Genomic DNA, 26,149 nt, shown 5'->3' on the forward strand with positions numbered 1-26,149 from the left:
TGAATGAACACTGAACAGTAAAATTATATTACTGGACCAGCACTGCCTTCTGTAGTGCATTCTGCCACTATATCCGGCAGTTATGTAGATAGTACTACACTGTACCCAAATCACAAACACTACAAATACAACAAGCTGGTTCACTTGGACGAGAACTTCTTCGGATGTTCTATGTTTCCTGACATAATTCCAAAATGTATCAAACAAATCATCTCTAAAGATTTCCATCGTAGCACTTTAAATGAACTCTCTGCATCAGAGACTGAAGCCAAATTGCTGGAATGTGTGTGTCGCACAAAACTTGAGGATGTGGTTCCGTTTCTTGAGGATTGACCATGTCTGTCACCGTTTCCAAACAGACAAAGCCATGTCTTTTGGGATACAATCAATAGAAAGGAAAGCAGAGCAAAGAGAGCATCTGGCGTGTCTCACAGCTCTGGTGTACAGAATACAAACAACAGAGGTACCAATTACTTCCCTGTCCTGCTCCTCCTACCTCTCCGGTACTACCTCTGCTCCCTTGTGTACCACTTTACAGCTGCTGGGTCCCGGTCCTGACTTGCCAACAGAGCCATAGTCCAGAGAGCTCAACTATGGGCCTCCCCTCTTTTGGGTGTATCTCAACATGTTTTTTATTGTATACTGAGTATATCATGTATACTGAACAAAAATGTATACACAACATGTAACAATATCAAATATTAAATTAAATTAAATGTATTAGGCCCTAATCTATGGATTTCACATGACTGGGCAGGGGCGCAGCCATGGATGGGCCTTGGAGCTCTGTTTAACTGATTGTACTGTTTGTACTTACATTTGTATATTTTCCAACCTCACTTGCTCACCATTTTTACCAGTTTATCTGTACTGTTTTGTCTTGTTTACTTTGGTGTGAATCAGTGGCGATCAGTGCCATTTATTCATGACCATGGCCTTATTTCTATTACAGCATACAGTGGGGCAGAAAAGTATTTAGTCAGCCACCAATTGTGCAAGTTCTCCCACTTAAAAAGATGAGAGGGGCCTGTAATTTTCATCATAGGTACACTTCAACTATGACAGACAAAATGAGAAAAAAAATCCAGAAAATCACATTGTAGGATTTTTTATGAATTTATTTTTAAATTATGGTGGAAAATAAGTATTTGGTCAATAACAAAAGTTTATCTCAATACTTTGTTATATACCCTTTGTTGGCAATGACAAAGGTCAAACGTTTTCTGTAAGTCCTCACAAGGTTTTCACACACTGTTGTTGGTATTTTGGCCCATTCCTCCATGCAGATCTCCTCTAGAGCAATGATGTTTTGTGGCTGTTGCTGGGCAACACAGACTTTCAACTCCCTCCAAAGATTTTCTATGGGGTTGAGATCTGGTGACTGGCTAGGCTACTCCAGGACCTTGAAAAGCTTCATACGAAGCCACTCCTTCGTTACCTGGGCGGTGTGTTTGGGATCATTGTCATGCTGAAAGACCCAGCCATGTTTCATCTTCAATGCCCTTGCTGATGGAAGGAGGTTTTCACTCAAAATCTCACGATACATGGCCCCATTCATTCTTTCCTTTACACGGATCAGTCGTCCTGGTCCCTTTGCAGAAAAACAGCCCCAAAGCATGATGTTTCCACCCCCATGCTTCACAGTAGGTATGGTGTTCTTTGGATGCAACTCGGCATTCTTCGTCCTCCAAACACGACGAGTTGAGTTTTTACCAAAAAGTTAAATTTTGGTTTCATCTGACCATATGACATTCTCCCAATCTTCTTCTGGATCATCCAAATGCTCTCTAGCAAACTTCAGACGGGCCTGGACATGTACTGGCTTAAGCAGGGGGACACATCTGGCACTGCAGGATTTGAGTCCCTGGCGGCGTAGTGTGTTACTGATGGTAGGCTTTGTTACTTTGGTCCCAGCTCTCTGCAGGTCATTCACTAGGTCCCCTCGTGTGGTTCTGGGATTTTTGCTCACTGTTCTTGAGATCATTTTGACCCCACGGGGTGAGATCTTGCGTGGAGCCCCAGATCGAGGGAGATTATCAGTGGTCTTGTATGTCTTCCATTTCCTAATAATTGCTCCCACAATTGATTTATTCAAACCAAGCTGCTTACCTATTGCAGATTCAATCTTCCCAGCCTGGTGCAGGTCTACAATTTTATTTATGGTGTCCTTTGACAGCTCTTTGGTCTTGGTCATAGTGGAGGTTGGAGTGTGACTGTTTGAGGTTGTGGACAGGTGTCTTTTATACTGATAACAAGTTCAAACAGGTGGCATTAATACAGGTAACGAGTGGAGGACAGAGGAGCCTCTTAAAGAAGAAGTTACAGGTCTGTGAGAGCCAGAAATCTTGCTTGTTTGTAGGTGACCAAATACCATAATTTGCAAATAAATCGATAAAAAATCCTACAATGTGATTTTCTGGATTTTTTTCCTCATTTTGTCTGGCATAGTTGAAGTGTACCTATGATGAAAATTGCAGGCCTCTCTCATCTTTTTAAGTGGGAGAACTTGCACAATTGGTGGCTGACTAAATACTTTTTTGCCCCACTGTATACAGTAACCATGGCATTGGTGTACCAGGACATGTCTTTTACCTGTCCAGTCAGTGCAGAATCAGATGGAGGAGAGAAGACGAGAAGAGGAAGACCCTGATACTATTTAGATGCACCCCAGGAGAGGAGGCGGCTTCTGGCAGATAAACTATGCATATCTCCCTCCTCCTCCATGTCCCTTCACAGTCTCTCAATTGCGCCTCAACACAACAGACTAGTAAGCTTAAAACTGGGTCAGTAAAACAGGGCAAGAGTAGAAAATAAAAAGATTTGTCTTGCCATCTAATTAATGCCCTCCGGACATGCAGTTCGTTTTGAGGTACTTTTTTTTTATCCTACTATTATTTGGGTTTAAAAACAGACTGAAATCCCCCTGGGGCCCACTGGACGACTTCGTTAGTCTGACTAATAGACGACATTCAGGCAACAGCAATCTGTCACGACACTCTGAGATGGAGGAGATTACTGCAGAGAGAGAGGAGGATGTGTAAAGAAAAGGAACTAATTTGCGGGTAACAAACAAGAAATGCATCAGTACACGGGCAGAGCCCAAAGATCTGTATAGATAATGAAGAATTGTAAGAACATCATTATGTCCAGCCTCCCTCACCCACCCTGTCCCAAATAATAATCTCATCGTTAATAATTTACTATTGGCTTCTCGTTAGTGACTCTCAACGTTGAGCACTCATTAGCATTCTAACACAGTGGAAACCCATAAACAGCTTTCTAGCAACAGCTGCACATTTTATGGGGCTGGGGGAAGAGAAGATGACAGGGATAGAGAGAGGGAGATGATGGCTGATAGATAATGATAATGATGAGTTTGCTCACTACACAGCACAGCTGCAACAGCCGTCTGTAATTGCAAACAGAGAGAGAGAGAGAAGAGAAAGAGGAACAGTAAGACAGAGAAAGAGAGGCATTAAATAGATACAGTGCCTTCGGAAAGTATTCAGACCACTTGACTTTTTCCAAATGTTGTTACATTACAGGCTTATTCCAAAATTATTTTTTCCTCAGCTATCTACACACCCCATAATGACAAAGCACTTTTTTTTGCAAATTTAGATTATAAAAATAAAAAAAACGTTTTTCTAGATTGTAGAATAACAGTGAAGCCATTAAAACTATGAAATAACACATATGGAATCATGTAGTAACCAAAAAAGTGTCAAACAAATATTTCAGATTCTTCAAAGCAGCCACCCTTTTCCTTGATGACAGCTATGCACACTCTTGGAATTCTCTCAACCAGCTTCACCTGAAATGCTTTTCTAACAGTCTTGAAGGAGTTCCCACATATGCGGAGCACTTGTTGGCTGCTTTTCGCTCACTCTGCGGTCCAACTTATCCCAAACCATCTCAATTGGGTTGAGGTTGGGTGATTTTGGAGGCCAGGTCATCTGATGTAGAACTCCATCACTCTCCTTCTTGGTCAAATAGCCATTACACAGCCTGGAGGTGTTTAGTCATTGTCCTGTTGAAAAACAAATTATAGTGCTACTAAGCGCAAACCAGATAGGATGACATATCGCTGCAGAATTCTGTGGTAGCCATACTGGTTAAGTTTGCCTTGAATTCCAAAGAAATCATTGATAGTGTCACCAGCAAAGCAACCCCATACCATCACACCTCCTCCTCCATGCTTGACAGTGGGAACCACACATGCAGAGATCATTCGATCATTTACTCTGCGTCTCACAAAGACACGGCAGCTGGAACCCAAAATCAGACCAAAGGCCAGATTTCCACGGGTCTAATTTCCATTGCTCATGTTCCTTGGCCCAAGCAAGTCTCTTCTTATTATTGCTATCCCTTAGTGGTGGTTTCTTTGCAGCAATTCAACCATGAAGGCCTGATTAACGCAGTCTCCTCTGAACAGTTGATGTTGAGATGTGTCTGTTACTTTAAATTTGTGAAGCGTTTATTTGGGCTGTAATTTGAGGCTGGTATCTCTAACGAACTTATCCTCTGCAGCAGAAGTAACTCTAGGTTTTCCTTTCCTGTGGCGGTCCTCATGAGAGCCAGTTTCATCATAGCGCTTGAAGAAACTTTCAAAGTTCTTGAACTTTTCTGTATTGACTGACCTTCATGTCTTAAAGAGAAACGACAGTCCATCATTACTTTGCTTATTTGAGCTGTTCTTGCCATTATATGGACTTGGTCTTCGACCAAATAGGGCTATCTTCTGTATACCACCCCTACCTTGTCAAACAACTGATTGGCTCAAACGCATTAAGGAATGAAAATCCACAAATGAGCTTTTAACAGGGCACTCCTGTTAATTGTTATGCATTCCAGGAGACTATCTCAAGAATCTGGTTGAGAGAATGCCAACAGTACACAAAGCTGTCATCAAGGCAAAGGGTGGCTACTTTGAATATACAGTGCCTTGCGAAAGTATTCGGCCCCATTGAACTTTGCGACCTTTTGCCACATTTCAGGCTTCAAACATAAAGATATAAAACTGTATTTTTTTGTGAAGAATCAACAACAAGTGGGACACAATGATGAAGTGGAACGACATTTATTGGATATTTCAAACTTTTTTAACAAATCAAAAACTAAAAAAATTGGGCGTGCAAAATTATTCAGCCCCTTTACTTTCAGTGCAACAAACTCTCTCCAGAAGTTCAGTGAGGATCTCTGAATGATCCAATGTTGACCTAAATGACTAATGATGATAAATACAATCCACCTGTGTGTAATCAAGTCTCTGTATAAATGCACCTGCACTGTGATAGTCTCAGAGGTCCGTTAAAAGCGCAGAGAGCATCATGAAGAACAAGGAACACACCAGGCAGGTCCGAGATACTGTTGTGAAGAAGTTTAAAGACGGATTTGGATACAAAAAGATTTCCCAAGCTTTAAGCATCCCAAGGAGCACTGTGCAAGCGATAATATTGAAATGGAAGGAGTATCAGACCACTGCAAATCTACCAAGACCTGGCCGTCCCTCTAAACTTTCAGCTCATACAAGGAGAAGACTGATCAGAGATGCAGCCAAGAGGCCCATGATCACTCTGGATGAACTGCAGAGATCTACAGCTGAGGTGGGAGACTCTGTCCATAGGACAACAATCAGTCGTATATTGCACAAATCTGGCCTTTATGGAAGAGTGGCAAGAAGAAAGCCATTTCTTAAAGATATCCATAAAAAGTGTTGTTTAAAGTTTGCCACAAGCCACCTGGGAGACACACCAAACATGTGGAAGAAGGTGCTCTGGTCAGATGAAACCAAAATTGAACTTTTTGGCAACAATGCAAAACGTTATGTTTGGCGTAAAAGCAACACAGCTCATCACCCTGAACACACCATCCCCACTGTCAAACATGGTGGTGGCAGCATCATGGTTTGGGCCTGCTTTTCTTCAGCAGGGACAGGGAAGATGGTTAAAATTGATGGGAAGATGGATGGAGCCAAATACAGGACCATTCTGGAAGAAAACCTGAGAGTCTGCAAAAGACCTGAGACTGGGACGGCGATTTGTCTTCCAACAAGACAATGATCCAAAACATAAAGCAAAATCTACAATGGAATGGTTCAAAAATAAACATATCCAGGTGTTAGAATGGCCAAGTCAAAGTCCAGACCTGAATCCAATCGAGAATCTGTGGAAAGAACTGAAAACTGCTGTTCACAAATGCTCTCCATCCAACCTCACTGAGCTCGAGCTGTTTTGCAAGGAGGAATGGGAAAAAAATTCAGTCTCTCGATGTGCAAAACTGATAGAGACATACCCCAAGCGACTTACAGCTGTAATCGCAGCAAAAGGTGGCGCTACAAAGTATTAACTTAAGGGGGCTGAATAATTTTGCACGGCCAATTTTTCAGTTTTTGATTTGTTAAAAAAGTTTGAAATATCCAATAAATGTCGTTCCACTTCATAATTGTGTACCACTTGTTGTTGATTCTTCACAAAAAAATACATTTTATATCTTTATGTTTGAAGCCTGAAATGTGGCAAAAGGTCGCAAAGTTCAAGGGGGCCGAATACTTTCGCAAGGCACTGTATATAAAATATATTTTGAATTGTTTAACACTTTTTTGGTTACTACATGATCCGATTTATGTTATTTCATAGGTTTGATGTCTTCAAAGTTATTCTATAAAGTAGAAAATAGTAAAAAAAAAAAGAAAAGAAAAACCCTTGAATTAATAGGTGTGTCCAAACGTTTGAAGTTAGTCGGTTAGGACATCTACTTTGTGCATGACACAAGTAATTTTTCCAATGATTATTATTAAGTCAAGGTATTGGAATGGCCATCACAAAGCCCTGACCTCAATCCTATAGAACATTTGTGGGCAGAACTGAAAAAGTGTGTGCGAGCAAGGAGGCCTACAAACCTGACTCAATTACACCAGCTGTCAGGAGGAATGGGCCAAAATTCACCCAACTTATTGTGGGAAGATGGTGGAAGGCTACCTGAAACGTTCGACCCAAGTTAAACAATTTAAAGGCAATGCTACCAAATACTAATTGAGTGTATGTAAACTTCTGACCCACTGGAAATGTGATGAAAGCAATAAAATCTGAAATAAATCTCTCTTTACTATTATTCTGGCATTTCACTTTCTTAAAATAAAGTGGTGATCCTAACTGACCTAAGACAGGAATTTCTGGGGGGGAGTTTAAACTGAGTTTAAATGTATTTGGATAAGGTGTATGTAAACTTCCGACTTGAACTGTATAAGTGAGTGATATAAAACAACTCTACACCATGACGACTTCACACCCTTCAGAGAACGCACATCTGACAATTTCACACCCGTTGTGCACATCGCCTTCTTTCCAACTGCCTTGAACTCCTTCAATTCTGGGGTCTTGTATGACAACAGCAGCCCCTACCCTCCTGCACCTCACCCGCATCAGTGACATTCAGGGTGGGGAGGATGTATTCTTGGCCCTCAGTCCACTTGTGAGAATGCGTGCTGTTGGACACAAAAGCTTGATAGGTTGCTGGCAAGGACTCACAGACCTCTGTTACTATCTGCTTCAGCAGGCAGGGTGACCGGCTTGAACACAGGCTGGCTGAAGACATAGTTTGTGACAGTAGGATGGAATTATGGAACAGTTACAGGACATCACACTCACCCTCAGTGTGCATTCAGCTCGCACACGTGCGTGGAGACACTCACACACACAGAGATGCACAAACACATGCGTACACACACAAAAACCTACATCCCACAGGCACGTGCACACCAGTGGTGTAAAGTAACTAAGTAAAAATACTTAAGTCTTTACTTTAACATAATTACTTTGTACAACTTTTACTCCACTACATTTCAAAATAAAATATATACCTTTTTTACTCCCATACATTTTCCCTGACACCCAAAAACACTGGTTAATGTTGAATGCTCAGGCAGGACAGTAGTATGGTACAATTCATGGGCCTATCAATATATCAGCCAATGATCTGGCGGAGTTACTAAACACAAACACAGCGTTTGTTAATTACATCGGATTACTTGAACTTTTCACTTTTACTCAAGTTTGACAACAGAGTACTTTTTTCCACCACTGTACTTAAGTAAAACCTGATACTTTTACTCAAGTAGTATTTTACTGGGTAACTTTTACTTGAGTCATTTCTACTAAGATATGACAATTTAGTAGTAGTTCTTCCACCACTGGTGCAAACACACACACACTTCAGACCTTCAGTCCTCATTATGTGATCTGAGCTGACTGCTACTAACTACATATTTGGAGAATCTGTTTCTTTTTTAAATATGTCTAACTGGGTGTGTGGGAGGTTGTTACATAACATTTGATTCATTCCAAAAGTATAATGTTATTTTCAGAGTGGCGTGGATAACATTTTCTCCATTGTGTGCAGAGGGGAAGAAGACAGTTTTAGCAGGTTACGGTTGTTAGTCATTGACAAAATAAGGCTTCATACAACCTTGGTCATTCTTGAAAAAAATGTTTGCTTACATTTTTATTATTTTTCACAAATGATCAGTTCAAACATACAGTTTTTCTATAAAATAGTATAGTGTTTAAAAAGGCACCTTACAACACACACAAAATAATAGTATTTCAAAAATAAAAACACTGTCCTCATTTAATGCCAACAAGAAAATAAACTTTTCACAGATAAGACACATCAATGCATTCATAAAGTATTCAGACCCCTTGACTTTTCCACATTTTGTTATGTTACAGCCTTATTCTAAAATGGCTGAAATTGTTCAGGGGGGAAAAACTATCGACTCACAATACCCCATGCTGACAAATGTTTTTGAAATTCATTTAATTTTGAAAACTGAACTACGTATTCAGACCATTTACTCTTTGTACTTTGTTGAAGCACCTTTGACAGCGATTACAGCCTCAAGTATTCTTGGGTATGACGCTACAAGCTTGGCACAGCTGTATTTGGGGAGTTTCTCCCATTCTTCTCTGCAGATCCTCTCAAGCTCGGTCAGGTTGGATGGGGAACGTCACTGCACAGCTATTTTCAGGTCTCTCCAGAGATGTTAGATCAGGTTCAATTCCGGGCTGTGGCTGGGCCACTCAAGGACATTCAGAGACTTGTCCTGAAGCCACTCCTGCGTAGTCTGGGTTGTGTTCTTAGGGTCATTGTCCTGTTGGAAGGTGAACCGCCGCCCCAGTCTGAGTTCCTGAGCGCTCTGGAGTAGGTTCTCATCAAGGATCTCTGTACTTTGCTCTATTCATGTTTCTCCTCGATCCTGACTAGTCTCCCAGTCCCTGAAAAGCATCCCCACAGCATGATGCTGCCACCACCATGCTTCACCGTAGGGAACCTACCAGGTTTCCTGCAGACGTGACGCTTGGCATTCGGGCCAAAGAGTTTAGTTTCACCAGAGATGGTTGTCCTTCTGGAAGGTTTTACCATCTCCACTGAGGAACTCTAGAGCTCTGTCAGAGTGACCATCAGGTTCTTGGTCACCTCCCTGTCCAAGGCCCTTCTCTCCTGATTGCGCAGTTTGGCCGGGTGGCCAGCTCTAGGAAGTCTTGGTGGTTCCAAACTTCTTCCATTTAAGAATGATGGAGGGCACTGTGTTCTGTGGGACTTTAAATGCTAGACATTTTTTGGTACCCTTCCCCAGATCGGTGCCTCGACAAAATCGTGTCTGAGCTCTACGGACAATTCCTTCAACCTCATGGCTTGATTTTTGCTCCGACATGCAATGTCAACTGAGGGACCTTATATAGACAGGTGTGTGCCTTTCCAAATCATGTCCAGTCAATTGAATTTACTACAGGTGGACTCCAAGTTGTAGAAACATCTCAAGGATGATCAACGGAAACAGGATGCACCTGAGCTCAATTTCAAGTCTCATAGCAAACAGGCTGAATACTTTTACAAATAAAAACACAGAAATACCTTATTTACATTAGCAAACATTTATACAAACCTGTTTTCTCTGTCATTATGGGGAATTGTGTGTAGACTGATGAGGCAAAAAAATGATTTAATATATTTTAGAATAAGTCTGTAATGTAACAAAATATGCAAACCGTTTCAGAGTGCACTGTATTAGATCAATACAATGGAATGGAATGCAAACTCAAGTTTGCTCAAAGAGCTAAAAAAGAAACATAACCCTAACATTTTTCCCAAAAGTACCAACGATAGGCTAGATCAGTGTTTCCCAATCCTGGTCATGGGGATTCAAAATGTTCACCCCACACATTTTCGTTTTTGCCCCATCCCAACTGAATAAACTAATCTAAGCATTGATGAGGAGCTGATTAGTTGAATGAAGTGTGTTAATGCTAGGGCAAAACAACAAAAATGTGTATCGCTGTGCGTCCCCAGTATCAGGATTCAGGAAAACTGTGCTAGAAGTACACCGGATTATTGTACTGTAATACTCTTACCATTCCTTCATCTTCACCCAGTCTGAGTTCAAAGGCTATTCCACTCTGCTTTTAAAGGGTAGAACAGAATATAGTGCACTTGGTACCTTCGTAGTAGAGAACACCTATACAGAAATTCACTTACGGCAGCCAGAGGCTTGAGGTGACGTGATACGAGTTGATAATATTTTACTGTAATTTTTCAGTGGTATTTACCTGTTAATACTCATTATGCACTTATTTGAGTGGTAAGGATACTGATACATAATTAAACATACTTTACCTACCTGCTAGTGAATGGTGAATAGTATGTTCGTTTCAATGTATCACAAATAACACAAACTATAGTTATTGTAAGTATTGTTTGGTTATTTTAAGGTAAATATCAGGTAAGAAGTAGTGGAATGTAAATTAAAGTGTAACTCATGATTTGTCTCTCTTGGCCTATACAGTATGTAAACTCCAGTTCTGAAATTAGTTTTGACCTAGGCAGTGGTCCATCGTTTGACCACAGTTGTGGTGAGTATCTCCCAGCAAATGGAGCCAAAGGCCACGTAGTATAGAATGTACTGTAGTGATACTGTAGTGTGCACGCACACGGACGTGGGCGCAATAAGATGCGCTCGCACGCAAACAGACACACGCGCACACACACACACACACACACACAAGTCAAGCACGCACACACACACAGTCAAGCACGCACACACACACACAGTCAAGCACGCACACACACACACAGTCAAGCACGCACACACACACAGTCAAGCACGCACACACACACAGTCAAGCACGCACACACACAGTCAAGCACGCACACACACAGTCAAGCACGCACACACACACAGTCAAGCACGCACACACACACAGTCAAGCACGCACACACACAGTCAAGCACGCACACACACAGTCAAGCACGCACACACACAGTCAAGCACGCACACACACAGTCAAGCACGCACACACACAGTCAAGCACGCACACACACAGTCAAGCACGCACACACACAGTCAAGCACGCACACACACAGTCAAGCACGCACACACACGTCCCTGGTGACATCTATAGTTCTTCAAAGTAAGCCACTCTGGTCTTGGTGCTCTGTAGAGTTAGCTGTAAGAGAAAAATACATTCATTAGATCTCCAAAACACCATAAACATCTGAACAGGATCAGTTCTACTGCTGTACAACAGTGCTACGTCACACATGAAATAGCAGCTGGAGTTAGTTTCAAAGTGGCAAAGACTGTAAAGGTGCCATATCCATTGACAAAAACAGACTTGGACAGGTTTTTCGATACTAGAAGAGACTTGTTAGCTGGCAATGTGGCTGTTTGTGAGGTGACATGATCCACCTAGGATAATGCTTTTGCATGTACCACCTCACCTTCTTGACAGTCTGTGTTTACATCCAGCATTCTGACGGAACACGTTGATGTTGAAGTCATTGTTTGTTTGTTATTTTGATTGAACCCCGACCATATCCTTATGGAACGCTGACACGTTTAGAATCCTGACTTAATCTAGACACTTGTTTACTCCTGGTTTCCTTAGTTGAACACAAGTTTCAACGTTTGAAGACGTTATGGGGAGAACAAATCGAATAGAGAGCGTTGTCGTCTTGCCGGACACTTAATGGGCATGATTTTCTTGTCCTGTCAAATACACAGCTCTGACTGTGATCTAAGGGAGTTACGATGACTGACATGTCTTTCTAGTCTACCTCTGCTATATACTTTGAAACCGTCTCAGAAGTTCGGGAGAGTACCACACGGCACAATGCCTCTCCCCCATGTGACCTACTTTTTGTGTGTATGTACTGTAAATTGTAAAGTATTTTGTCTGTAATGTCTTTTTCGTTGTGTGTCGCCATTGGAGTCGGTTAATGGGGAGCCTAATAAAAATTGAAATACAAATTATCAGAGGGAGCAGCAAGTGGTGGAGGTTTGAAGCACAACGGGATGAATCCAAAGTTGAGATTTGTGCATGTACTTTAACTCAATTCTCCAAACAAATATCCCATTGATATCAATGCGTGATGAGTTATATCACCTTATCTTAAGTCTGTTGGAATTCTTGATGGACAAGAATTTTAACAAGGCCCCCCCCCCCTCCTAAAACCTCTACAAACTAAAATCTAATTCAGTCAGGTAAAACAGAAAAGAAAAAAAATTAACCTAATGTAACAGGCGTAAAATAAACACTTGAAAGGATGCCCCGCATTCTGGTCATGGCGAGAGATAGAAACTGTCGGGGGAGGTTCTCTTCTGGGGACTGTAAATAGCGAGGCACACGTCCAAAAGTGGAAGTCGCATCACAGACTCTCTTCTTTTCCCCCTGAAAACGGGATGTTTCCAGCTTATCAGGGGGACTGCCAGCTTAAATACTAGAGTGGGGGGGGGGGGGGTTGGAAAACATTATTGGTGCTAAACTGTTAGCTAAATCTGTAGACACGGGTGTTCAAGCTCACCAAAATATACAATATGAGGGAGAGAAATGGATGTGCACAGTCTCTGTTTACCATCTTCTATCCTTGCGCGGACCTAAAATCCCCAAATGTCCCCTCAAGGATAGCAAAACAAGGAAAATGATCCCTCGTGGAGACGTCCCCATGAGGACAAATGCTATTTTAAGCTTAGGTTAGGGTTTGGGTTAAGGTTATGGTAAGGTTAGAGAAAACATAACTTTGAATGGACATTAATTTTAGGTCCCCACGAGGATAGAAGAACATAACGCGCGTGTGTGTGTGTCACCATATTGTATTTTCCATTTCCTCTGTTTAGTCATCATGCTGATATTAATACAGATACTTACAATGAGCCATTTCGCAAAAAGATAATATTAGTTTTAAGAGTGTTGAAGAGTAAGTAAGCCTTGTCGAGCCAGTTAATATTCTCTAAAGGTTATTCAATAAAGACTTTTTATCTATTCAATCACAACAAAGTCCATAGCTGTATACCAGCCTAAGAAAATCAACCTAATCTTTACCTCCTAGCTACTCTTCCCAAACCCACCGTGTGAAGTTCATCATGACTTATTTCATTTGTAGCCAAATAAACTGCATGGTTTACAGAGTCGTAGTGGGAGGAACACACACAATATCATTGCGTGACTCCAAGTTTACTTCAATATGTGTTATTATATGAATATTTGCGCATAAAGGTGTTTCCACCACCATTTCTCGCATGATTAATTTTACCAATTTCACAAAAAGATCCCACCGTGTCGAACGAAAACAATTGTATGGCGGCATTTATAAAATTATTTCCATCACAGCTGTCAAGATTGTTTTCATACAGTATGCTGTTACTTGCATAAAAACTGTGGAAGGAAACATGGTTAGTGATAGTTATTTCCTCGAACTTTCTAAAGAGGCAACGAAAATTCCCTGTGTCTGTGAATGTGCAGTACTTTGTGTAGCCGTTAGCGATGATGCTAATGACATTTCTTCTGGTAGATGGAAAGGCTTTCGCAAAAAACTCTCAATTAAATGTTAACTACAAAGTAGACCATGCTTACCTGGCAGAATAATATCCGGATTATTTGCATTAATCCAGTGGGTATTTGTTTTTGTTTTCTACCATCACCAAAACACTGCTAAACAACAGCCTCTTGCTAGGTGCTGCACTGGAGTTAAATGGTAACTACACCCAAAAATAACATTGTCCAAAATTATTCCCAGACCTAAAAAGTGGTCTCTTGATGTGGTTTAAGCATTGTTGTGGACTTAGAACATCCAATTGAGTTGCTTTTCTATTAAATAAGTGTGATTTTGAGACCGAAAATCATTGTAAAAAAACAGGGGGAAATTGAAACTTGGAAAAACAAAACGGAGAAAACAGAATTTGAGAAAAAAACTTAATCAGGCGAAAAATTATTGATTTTATAGGGCCCCTAAACCAGTGGTCCCTGTCGACTCCGGGCCTCCCTCCCTTTACTCAATTACCTTCTCTGCCTCCTTCCCTATCTCCTCCCACCTTCTCTCAATCCGTCTGCACCCTTTCCTCTCTTCTCCTCACCCCTTCGCAGCCTCCCCTTATTTTTCTCAGGGTAAACACACAGATAAGACATACCAGAGAGCCACACTGCAATGGCAGTGCAGTCTCAGTCCCCAACACAAAGAGTATTGCTCACTGGCCCCAGTTCAATTAAACAAGCAGTGACTAAGCCCAGCTAAAGCTCAGAGCACCCAAGGTGTTCCCATCCATTCCAATGACTGATCGCAGTGCTAAAATCAATTAGTGCTACTCAAACAAGTTTATTTTACACACAGAGACAGAAGGGGTGGCAGGGGGAGGGAGAGGCATTTTGTATGGATGTGCCAAAGCTCACATTTCACCTCAATGGTTTTACAGATTTAGCGAAGAATCTGAGGGTTGCAGATAACGGTTCAGGTTGTGAGCTTAATTTGTTAATTCCTCTTGATGATAGCAGAATAAATCTCTATGTGAAAGTAGTTAGACGGTTATCTAACGGTTATGTTTGATATGCAAGTGTGTGGTGTTTGAGTGGTAGGCTATATGAGGTGTGTGGGAGCAGTCTGTAAGGAGTGATGTGAGAAGTCTGTATGACAATTGTTTGTGTGAGATAATGACACATGCATGTTGGTGTGACACTGGATAAGTTAGCGACAGACATCACTGTAGCATTTTTAAAGTTGCTGTGCTAGCTGGTGCCTCTCTTAGTGTTACGTGTTTATGACGATTGTGTAGAACGTAATCCTATGTATGTGTGTGCGCGTGTGTGTCTGTCTGAGGAGTTATAGGGCTTACCTTTTTGAAGTTGCTGTGCTTGCTGGTGCCCTTCTCAGTGTTCTCGTTGTGGAGTATATCCAGAGGCGTTTCTCGCTCCTTCAGCTTCAGAGACTCTATCTCTGTCTTCAGCTCATTCAGCTGCTCTTGAAGGTGCTTACTCTTCTCCATATACTCCACCCTGAGAGGACCACAGAAATAAGAATGACAATCCTCCACCTGGGTCATACAGGCCGAAACAAGAAAGTATTATCCAAACTTAAGAATAAGAAACTTTTTTTCTCTCCGTTCTCTGTTCCACAATGTTTTGAATTAGTGTTCCCTAATGAATAGAATCCTGACCAAGACCTCCACAGATTAAAATTGTTGAGTTATTCGTCTTCCCATGTGACAATCTGTCATTTTGATTCAAGAATATGACATAAAAACGGTTGTAAAATCTTGAATAGCAGCTTGAATTTCATTGATTAACATGAAGTTATAGATATACGAACAAGACGATAGTGATAAAACAACATGTCAACATCATTATTTTCAGAACTTAAACATCATGAACTAGTACAATCTGTGCCACATCTTTACAAACAAATATAAATGTATTGTGACATTTCCGTACACTATAATATCCATTAATTATAAAATGAGTGCTTCTGACTGGAATGTGTCAACATTGTACCCCCATGAGTCACGGTCCATGACATTTCTGTGCTCAACGCCTGATAGAGCACGCGGGACATGTCTCATTCTGTGGTGTACTGTACATGTGTACAATCAATCAGTATCTAATTGGATGAAGTCAGGTGGCAGGACAGAGAGAGTGGCCAGTGAGTGACTCACTTTTCCGTCTTGAGAGATGGGAGAAGAGGGATTAAAAGATGGAGAGAATTAGACAGGGAGTCGGAGAGAGCGACAGAGCAAGAGCAGGAGATGCGGTTGACAAAGACGAAGACAGGCAGTCCGAGAAGGAGGGAGAGAAAGAGTGAGAGAAAGAGAGCTATGGAGAAAGATGAGGGACAGAGAGAAGAAAGTGACAGGTGAATACAGGACAGAGAGGGAAGGTTACTGTAGAGTAAGTACATCTGATTGGTAGAAAGAGAGCCAGCTCCTCGAGATAGAGAGCAAGAGAGAAAGAGAGAGGGGGACGAATAGAACAGAGACGGAAAGAGGGACAAGTCTGTAATAGTGGTGTACATCTGATTGTTAATGCTGCAGGATGGAGCGTGGTGGTCTGTCACTCACTTATCCTTCTCGAAAGAAAGAGAGAGCAATAGAGAGAGAAAGAGAAGGATGAGAAGACAGAGAGCGAAGTGGTCAGTCACGCACTTCTCCTTCTCGATCTCCATGGAGAGGCGCTTCATGTCTGTGTCTTTGAAGTCGAAGCTCAGGTTCTCTCTGCTGAAGCTCAGGTCTGGAGGCATCGCATCACCTGGGACGGTCGAGGGCTGGGAGGGGAAAAGAGAGAGAAAATATAAAATGAGAGAGGGGGATAGTGAGTAGCAGCAGAAGAGAGTGACAGAGAGAGAGAAGTAGACGAGAGAAGATAGATGGAAGAATAGGATGACAGAGAGAGGGATGGAGTGACAGATTCGGATGAATACTTTGATATGAACGCAGACACACGTAACACACTTCGGAATGGTGACGGAGGCAAAATACCCTAGAATGCATTAGTCAAATCAACTATATGCCCTGAGCTTGTCTGATGCTTTAAGCTAAATGTTTGATGAAATAATTAAGACATAAATTACGAGAGCGGGTCTGACAGCAATTGATTTGATTGTGCCAGGCCTGGCTCAGACTTGCTGCGCTGTGTTAAAAAAAAGACAGCGAGTGACTAGCACCCGTTGTCGCTCTCTACTCCCTGCTGCAGCGCCACATAACATCAACAGTGTGTCCGCTGTCCGTGTTGCTGAAGCTGCAACATAATTACAGCCATTTCTGACTGAAAAGTTACTGTAAGTATTGAAATACGGTATTAAGACCTAACAGGATGTGCTCTTAGGCCTGCATTTCGATCGTGGTGATACCAGGCTGCTATACTTAGCCTAATAATGATCATAATAATAACAATAAGAAGGATATCAAGGAAAAAAAATTGGGTTATTATTATAATAAATATAATTTCTGACAATTTGGAAGTGTAAACAGCAATAACTAAATTATAAATAATAAAAGAGAGGCTAATCTAACAAAAGTGTAAAGCCTTTATTACAGCATAGCAAAGAATAAAAACAGCAGAATTTGTTAATCCGACATGTGGTGGCGTGAGGCTTGGTGCTCACGGAGTCAGTAAGATATTAAACATACACTCAAACAGGCAACAGAATTTTTTTTAGATATATATGTATGATTTATAAAGCCAGGCACATAACAGTTATGCTATTGATTATAAACCTAATAAAGTTTATAATCACTTTTCAATAGGCAATTAAAGCAAGGGCTGTTTTCTCGTCTCCTAACTCTGTCGCATTGTTCTCAACACCAATATGCTGGTTAACTTTGCTATTATGCACACAGCAACATGGTCTAGGAAAAGTCAGCAATTCAACCCGCACTGATGTCTTTCAGAACCATGGACAGAGACCACTATCCAACGCGGGAGAAAGTGCATGTTATAATTTTTATTTTATTTTTTATTACATAACCATATGCAATTTCAGTAGCATGTGTCTTAGACTTATGACTGTGCCATCCCCACAGCCTCTACAGACAGGTGCGACTCAGACAGGTGTTTTGTACATGTTTTTTTAAACTTATTTTTGCTACTTGCTCGACTAAAGAAATCTTGGTCGACCATCAGCCTATTGACCAAACATTTGACCAGTCGACTAAATGAGGTCAGCCTAGTACACACAAGTAGCTCACATTGGGGAGAGGCGTTGTGACGTGAGATGTTGCTTTATTTATTTTTTTTTACCAGGTTTGCTGTTCACTTGAGCTAAACGAGATGGAAGGGAGTTCCATACACTCATGGCTCTGTATAATACTGTACGTCTTCTTGAATTTGTTCTGGACCTGGGGACTGTGAAAAGACCCCAGGTGGCTTGTCTAGTGGTAAGTGTGTGTGTAAGAAGACTCTACCAACAATTTGAAATCTCCAATACAATGTTTCTTATAAAAACAAGAAGTGATGCGTCAGTCTTTCCTCTACTCTTACCCAAGAGAGACTGGCATGCATACTATTGATAATAGCCCTTTGATTACAATGAAGAGCAAAACGTGCCACTTAGTTCTGGGACAGCTGCAGCTAAATTAGGTCCTTCTTTGTAGCACTTGGCCATATGACTGGACTATTTATTTAGCCATCTTACATATAAAACCTTATTTGTTTATCAAAAATTGTGAATAACTCACCACAGGTTAATGAGAAGGGTGTGCTTGAAAGGATGAACATAACTCTGCAATGTTGGGTTGTATTGGAGAGAGTTGGTCTTAAATCATTTCACACACAGTCTGTGCTTGTATTTGGTTTCATGCTAGTGAGGGCCGAAAATCCACTCTCACATAGGTACATGGTTGCAAAGGGCATCAGTGACTTAACAGCGCAATTTGCCAAGGCAAGAAACTCTGAGCGCAGCCCTATCCAGAAATCTGGCAGTGGCTTCTGATTAAATTACATTTTCACAGAACTACTCGTTGCAATTTCGATGAGGCACTCTTGTTTAGATATTGGTAAGTGGACTGGAGGCATGGCATGAAAGGATTTGTTAATCCAGTTGTTTGTGTCGTCCATTTCGGGAAAGTACCTGCGTAATTGCGTACCCAGCTCACCCAGGTGCTTTGCTATATCACATTTGACATGGTCTGTAAGCATGAGTTCAATTGCACACACAAAAACATTCAATGATGAAAAGACCTGTGAGTTGTCCTTGTTAATGCAGACAGAAAAGAGCTCCAACTTCTTAATCATAGCCTCAATTTTGTCCCGCACATCGAATATAGTTGCGGATAGTTCCTGTAATCCTAGATTCAGGTCATTCAGGTGAGAAAAAAACACCACCCAGATTGGCCAGTCGTGTGATAAACTCGTCATCACGCATGCGGTCAGACAAGTGAAAATGATGGTCTGTAAAGAAAACTTTAAGCTCGTCTCTCAATTTTAAAAAAAACGTGTCAATACTTGACAACCAGCGCACTTCTGTATGTTGTAAAAGCGTTACATGGTCGCTGCCCATATCAGTGCATTTTCTGAATGACAATCAAGTGATAAAGAGCTTGTGTGATATGGCACATGATTGAACAACAGCCAAAGTGTTGGAATTAATGTTGATCTCAAGGATTGACAACGTTTGTGTGTGTGTTGTTACGGGGTCAAGATAAATAGCCTGTCTATTCCTGAGGATTCTTGAGGGAAGATTACAATCACAACTGTAGACTAGTTGTCTGTTTGACTTATGGCAGATTTGTTACATTGAGCAGATAGTGTCAAGTTCATGAGAGAAAGTGATGGGCGATAGAACGCTAGCTGACTTGTGATGGGACAGTGAGTCTGTGTGGTAGAGCCATCGTCATTGCACAATATGAGTGCAATGTGCATACAAAACATTCACTTCTAAAGGCTTTCCCCAAAAACGTTCCCAATTAAACTTTGATTGTAATTAAAAAAGGACTAGCAGAATAGTATCAATTGGGAGGGCGTTCATTTTGCAAACTCTCCCATCACATGTCTAGTAGCCAACAAACACCCTAGCGAAAGTCAATTGCAAGTTGTGCAGTTGAATTAAAGGGGAACAGCATTTTTTGCAAGGCGCATAATTGAATTAAACTACACCAATTATATACATTTGTTTTAAAGTTTAAAGTTAAGCCTTTTTTTTTTTTTGTGATTTTTAGAGGGAAAAATCGTGATTTTTTGGGGGGGGAACATTTCCTAAAGTATTCCATAGGCCGATTTGTTGTCCTTTATTTATGATTAATATACAGTATATGATATTATTATAATTGTACATAGCCTTCCAGAATACATTGTTAGACAGTTTTAAAATACACTTTAATGCATTTGATTGGATTTTGTGTGCTGTATTTACAATAAAATGTTACAAGTTCAAAGTTACATAATGGCATAAGCATAGTCGCAGGAAATAGGGGTGATGCAGCACCTCCTGATAAATCAGTATTAAAATAAAAATGTATATTTATACTCCTGTATGAGCGGAGAAAAATACTCAGCAGAGGGGGGAGAAAAATTGAGGACATATTAAACAAAGGACAAAACTACAATAGTAGTATACTAAAAGAGGAACGTTTCAAGGTGACTGAGAAGGCAAAAAAGCTACAGCAGCGGGAAAAAAATGTATAACGCCAGAGCTTCTCAGCAACAAAATCATATTTAAATGGATATCTATCCATTTTGAAAATTTGACCCTGATGGCACATTGGTCGCTTTATTTATAGAAAGACCCATTTACAGTGCCTTGCAAAAATATTCATCCCCCTTGGCGTTTTTCCTATTTTGTTGCATTAAACTGTAATTTAAATAGATTTTTATTTGAAAGAATATGGCACCACAACAAACCTGCCAAAACTCACAGACCAGACAAGAAGGGCATTAATCAGAGAGGCAACAAAAAGACCAAAGATAACCCTGAAAAAGCTGCAAAGCTCCACAGCGGAGATTGGAGTATCTGTCCATAGAACCACTTGAAGCCGTACACTCCACAGAGCTGGGCTTTACAGAAGAGAGGCCAGACAAAAGCCATTGCTTAAAGAAAAAAACAAGTAAACAAATTTGGTGTTTGCCAAAAGGCATGCGTGAGACTCACCAAACATATGGAAGGTACTCTGGTCAGATGAGACTAATATGAAGCTTTTTGGCCATCAAGGAAAACGCTAAATCTGGCACAAACCCAACACCTCTAATCCCCCCGGGATGGTGAAACTGGTCAGAATTGAATGAATGATGGATGGCCCTAAATACAGGGAAATTCTTGAGGGAAACCTGTTTCAGTCTTCGAGAGATTTGAGACTGGGACAGAGGTTCACCTTCCAGCAGGACAATGACCCTAAGCATACTGCTAAAGCAACACTCGTCACTCGTCAAAGCCCAGACCTCAATCCAACTGAGAATCTGTGGTATGACTTAAAGATTGCTGAACACCAGATGAACCCATCCAACTTGAAGGAGCTAGAAGAATGGGCCTTGAAGAATGGGAAAAGATTGCAGTGGCTATATGTGCCAAGCTCATAGAGATATACCAAGAGACCTACAGCTGTAATTGCTGCAAAGGGGGGTTGTGCACACTCCAGTTTTTTTTGTCTTCTTGTTTGTTTCACAATAAAACATATAGGCATGTCACAAATCAAATGATACAAACCCCTAAATAATCTATTTTAATTCCAGGTTGTAAGGCAAAAAAATAGGAAAAATGCCAAAGGGGGTGAATACTTTCGCAAGCCACTGTATAAAGTGTCTCAGAGTAAGAGTGATGATCTAGGATAAGTTTAACCTTTAGATTATAATTAATAAGAGGGAAGACCTGAACCTAGATCAGCACTCCTACTCTGAGACACTCTTTGAATACAGGCCCTGTACTGTATGTTATGTACTGTACTCTAATACTGAGAAGTGATGTAATATATGAACACAATTCTCTTGTGGGTGGGCAGGCAGAGTGTAAAGGCTACTGTGCTGGAGGTGGACTAGCTACTGTACATCTAAGTGGTGGAAGGGTGATGAGTTCATCTACACAAGTCAGTAATTTAAATGTAAAGAGATTTGGATGTGAATGCCGCTGCATCAATGACAGAATTAGCTGTATAGCACACTATTACTTATATAACTAATATACTGTAAGTACAGGACATGAGTAAAAACTAACGTGGGCATTGTTTAATGCGTTTCACAAGACAACATCCCAAGCATTCCAATGTATTTAATCAGGTGGGCGTTACAGGTGGAATAAAGGAACATACTAGAATATCAATGCACAACATATTCCTCTCCCTTTACTTTTGATGCCTCATAAGGAAAAAAGTTAATATTCACTGTTTTGCATATTATTTTCTTTTTAACATAAGTTCTCTTAATGTAAATGAAGAAACTTTTCAGAATAACCTTTTCTGAACTAGGCAAAGAAGATAGATGGCCTCAGTTCCCAGACTTAACCCTGGGTGTATTCTGCCCCAATGTCGGAGGTTAGTCAGAACTAAATGTTCAATCTTTTAAGGAAGTCGTCTTTCTCTCTCGTTATTAGTCGACCGAGAATGTTTTAGTCAAGCAGTAACACATTTACACTACCGTTCAAAAGTTTGGGGTCACATCGGAATGTCCTTGTTTTTTTGGCCCATTATTATTACCATCACTCCTGTGTTCCAATGGCTCGTTGTGTTAGCTAATCCAAGTTTAGAATTTTAAAAGGCTAATTGATCATTAGAAAACCCTTTTGCAATTATGTTAGCACAGCTGAAAACTGTTTTTCTGATTAAAGAAGCAATAAAACTGGCCTTCTTTAGACTAGTTGAGTATCTGGAGTATCAGTATTTGTGGGTTTGATTACAGGCTCAAAATGGCCAGAAACAACAAATTGCCAAGAAACTGAAGATCTCATACAACGCTGTGTACTACTCCCTTCACAGGACAGCACAAACTGTCTCTATCCAGAATACAGTGGGAGGCCCCGGTGCACAACTGAGCAAGAGGATAAGTACATTAGTGTGTCTAGTTTGAGAAACAGACACCTCACATGTCCTCAACTGGCAGCTTCATTAAATAAGTTTGAGGTGTTCGGATCACAAAGAATAACATTTGTGAGACGCATAAAAAATGAAAAGATGCATAAGGTGTGCTTGACGCCATCTGTCAAGCATGGTGGAGGCAATGTGATGGCATGGGTTTGCTTTGGTGGTGGTAAAGTGGGAGATTTGTACAGGGTAAAAGGGATCTTGAAGGAGGAAGGCTATCACTCCATGCCCTGTGGACGGCTCTTATATTGGAGCCAATTTCCTCCTACAACAGGACAATGACCCACAATACCAAACTATGCAAGATGGAGTAGCCAGCACAGTCACTGGATCTCAACCCTATTGAGCTGTTGTGGAAGCAGCTTGACCATATGGTACGTAAAAAGTGTCCATCAAGCCAATCCAACTTGTGGTAGGTGCTTCAGGAAGCATAGGGTGAAATCTCTAAATTATCTCATCAAATTGACAACTAGAATGCCAAAGGTCTGCAAGGCTGTAATTGCTGCAAATGGAGAATTCTTTGACATACAATTATTTAAATTAAAAAACCTTTATAACCTTAGACTTCTTGACGATATTTCCAGTTCAAATCTGTCGTTCTGCCCCTGAACAGGCAGTTAACCCACTGTTCCTAGGCCGTCATTGAAAATAAGAATTTGTTCTTAACTGACTTGCCTAGTTAAATAAAGGTAAAAATAAAAATGTTGCAACTCATTTCATGTATGTTTTCAGGGAAAACAAGTGACCCCAAACTTTTGAACGGTAGTATATATATTTGTGCTCATCTCAGTGAACTAGTCCATTGGAGGCCTAGACTAAAAGTCAATTTATGCTTGATCCCAAAATGTGGTCCGAGGCTCCATATGGATGGTGTAACGCAATTGCGGAGCCTCCAGAGGCCAAATCGAGCTCCATATAACATCACCATGCTCCTCCCAAATTTTGTAGGGCTCTTGTATAGCTCCACATTGACATGATTGGTTGACGGTTTTCTATATCCTAAATCCTGTTTTCTAGAACAAACTCACTTCCTTGACAGCTCTGCGAAGAAGTACGAATGCCCTGACTTCTGCTGAGGCCATATCACCGTAAATGCTGCATGGGCAATGCAGATGTCGGATTGACCATGCACTCAGATGCACAATGCCCTTCTTACTCCAGAATGCGCTCTCTCCCGCCAATTTGTGCACATTTATTGTATCAAAGCTTAATTCTGTTAATGTTTGCGCTATATTTTTAGCATATATCAATTCCACATTACATATTTCACCAGTAATTTCTAATCTCTCTCATTTCTGTTAATGCATACAATATTATTATTCCCGTTATCATTGTCGGAGTGGACACATTATTTGCAGAGTACACAACACTTGTGAGAAACACGTTTTGGTTAATTTCATTCCATTTACGAGGTGTCAATTTAGTCATTGTCTTTTTGTTTGGAGAGCTCCTGTCAATGTTGAGAAGCACACGCATTTAAGTAGGGCGATAGGCTTCCTGGCCTGCGTGTAGGCATATAAATGTGCCCATTTGGGGATCTGATAGTATTTCTGATTGGCTTAACACACTACCACTAATGACCTGTGGAGCTTCTCAAAGTAATGTTTTCTTCACCTCAAATAGCAAGCAAACAAAGTCTGTTTTTACACCCATTGAGAATTACAATAGTTCCTCAATGTATTTGAAAAACCTTTCTAGCTCTGTTTCGATAATCAGTGTGAAAGGGAAAAATGTCATGCTCTGTTCGAGTAGAAACGTCATAAAATAAGCCTACCTGATTACTTATCAGTGCTTGGACTGAAATCAATTCTGGTACTCATTTTGATTGCTGGTACTGTTTATATTTAGGTGCAGGAGCTCCACAATATGTGAGCTAATATTCTATAAAAAGGAACTGGAACTCAAGCAGCAGAACATTTTAGGTGCCGGTACTCAGCCCCGGTGAGCTCCTGCCAAGTCAAGCAATGCTTCTTATCCCTTGCGCAAATAGCCTACAGCTGTGTCTGTCCCAAGCTCACTGGCACTGGAAACTCTGAGGGCCCAGAATATTTTATAGGCAAGCTTCAAGCAGGACCCAAGTTAATAGTTACAATGTTTCAAGTTCCTTGCAGATAGGCCATGTGTAGTGTAGCCAATGTGATTTATAGGATATTTCTTTTTCAATTCAGGATATTTTCTACCTGCAGCCTGCAATGTTTTTATTTGTTGGCTATTTTTACATAGTTGGCAATGGGAGTTACTTTTTAGGTTTGTATCATTTTCATTTAGATATAATTTAGATGAATCACATGACAATGATTTAGATATGAAGTTATTATAAAGTAAAACAAACTGATTCACGAAAACCAAAACTGGCACCCAGATAGGTAGAAATGGTAAGATAAATGGGCATTCCACATTCGTGTAGCCTATTACCGGCAACTTCAGGAGAGCAATGGCAGAATCTGCGAAAGCGAGCAGGAGCAGGTGGAGAATAGTTGGGTCAGGTTATCTCTGGCGCACTCAAGGCATTTGTCTTATTTCATAAAACCGTAAGCTTAAAGCATCAGACAAGCACAATGTATATTGTGTGTCTATATGGAAAAATGACACAGGTGCCCATTTTTTGTAGCATGGGGGGTGTTTCTGTAGGTCAACAGGAAGGTGTTTAGGCGTCTATTGAGGGCCCTGTTCTCTTGTGATGTTTTTAAAGCTTGCTCCTTTTGTCTGGACAAAACTTTCATCTCTTCATCACTGCAGCGTCAGGCCATTTGCTGTGTGCGTCGACTACAACTAAGAACATATTATCCTCCAGTGGGCCTGCATAGTCTATGTGGACTCCCTGCCAAGGCTCCTCTGAGAAGTCCCATAGCTGAGGCATGTTGTTCATCTTTTGACATGCAGAACGTCACTTGGCCTTGTCTTTGATAGCAGCGTCCAAACCTGGCCACCAAAAGTAGCTGTGTGTGAAATCTCCTTCATTCGCACCATGCCACAGTGCCCTGAATGAAGTTCAAGCACCTGCCTTCTCAGAGTAGTGGTATGATGACTCGAAAGCCCCATAGCAAGCATCCAGACTGAATTGTGAGCTCGTTTCTCCTCACCAGGTAAGGCTTTAGGCTGTCCAACAGCTCTCCTCCTTTCCCACGAGTGACAATGTACACAACCTCAGACATCACTGGATCAGTGTGGGTGAACTTTTTCACTTGGACAGATGTAACTGGGGTGTGCGTCACTTCCTTGAAGTAGAAGATATGAGCCTGGGAGTGCTCAGTGTGTGTGACAGGTAAGGGAAGCCTTGAGAGGCCATCTGCTGATATCGTACTGGTGAGCAGATAACAGTAATGC

At 41.0% G+C, this 26,149-nt stretch overlaps 1 protein-coding gene across 1 annotated transcript in view; it reads right to left on the reverse strand.

Annotated features, from left to right (window-relative positions):
• Positions 1-8,471: 8,471 nt before the first annotated feature.
• The window catches only part of nf2a (NF2, moesin-ezrin-radixin like (MERLIN) tumor suppressor a), a 59,720-nt gene continuing 42,042 nt past the window's right edge, over positions 8,472-26,149 (reverse strand). The window contains exons 14-16 of the mRNA XM_020475527.2: positions 16,466-16,584; positions 15,164-15,323; positions 8,472-11,504 (exon numbers count right to left, since the gene is read on the reverse strand). Of these exons, the coding sequence (XP_020331116.1) occupies positions 11,454-11,504; positions 15,164-15,323; positions 16,466-16,584 (330 nt within the window). The 3' untranslated portion in view covers positions 8,472-11,453. The remainder of the gene's footprint in view (positions 11,505-15,163; positions 15,324-16,465; positions 16,585-26,149) is intronic.

The sequence above is a fragment of the Oncorhynchus kisutch genome, linkage group LG3, assembly GCF_002021735.2.
Source record: "Oncorhynchus kisutch isolate 150728-3 linkage group LG3, Okis_V2, whole genome shotgun sequence".
NCBI lineage: Eukaryota > Metazoa > Chordata > Actinopteri > Salmoniformes > Salmonidae > Oncorhynchus > Oncorhynchus kisutch.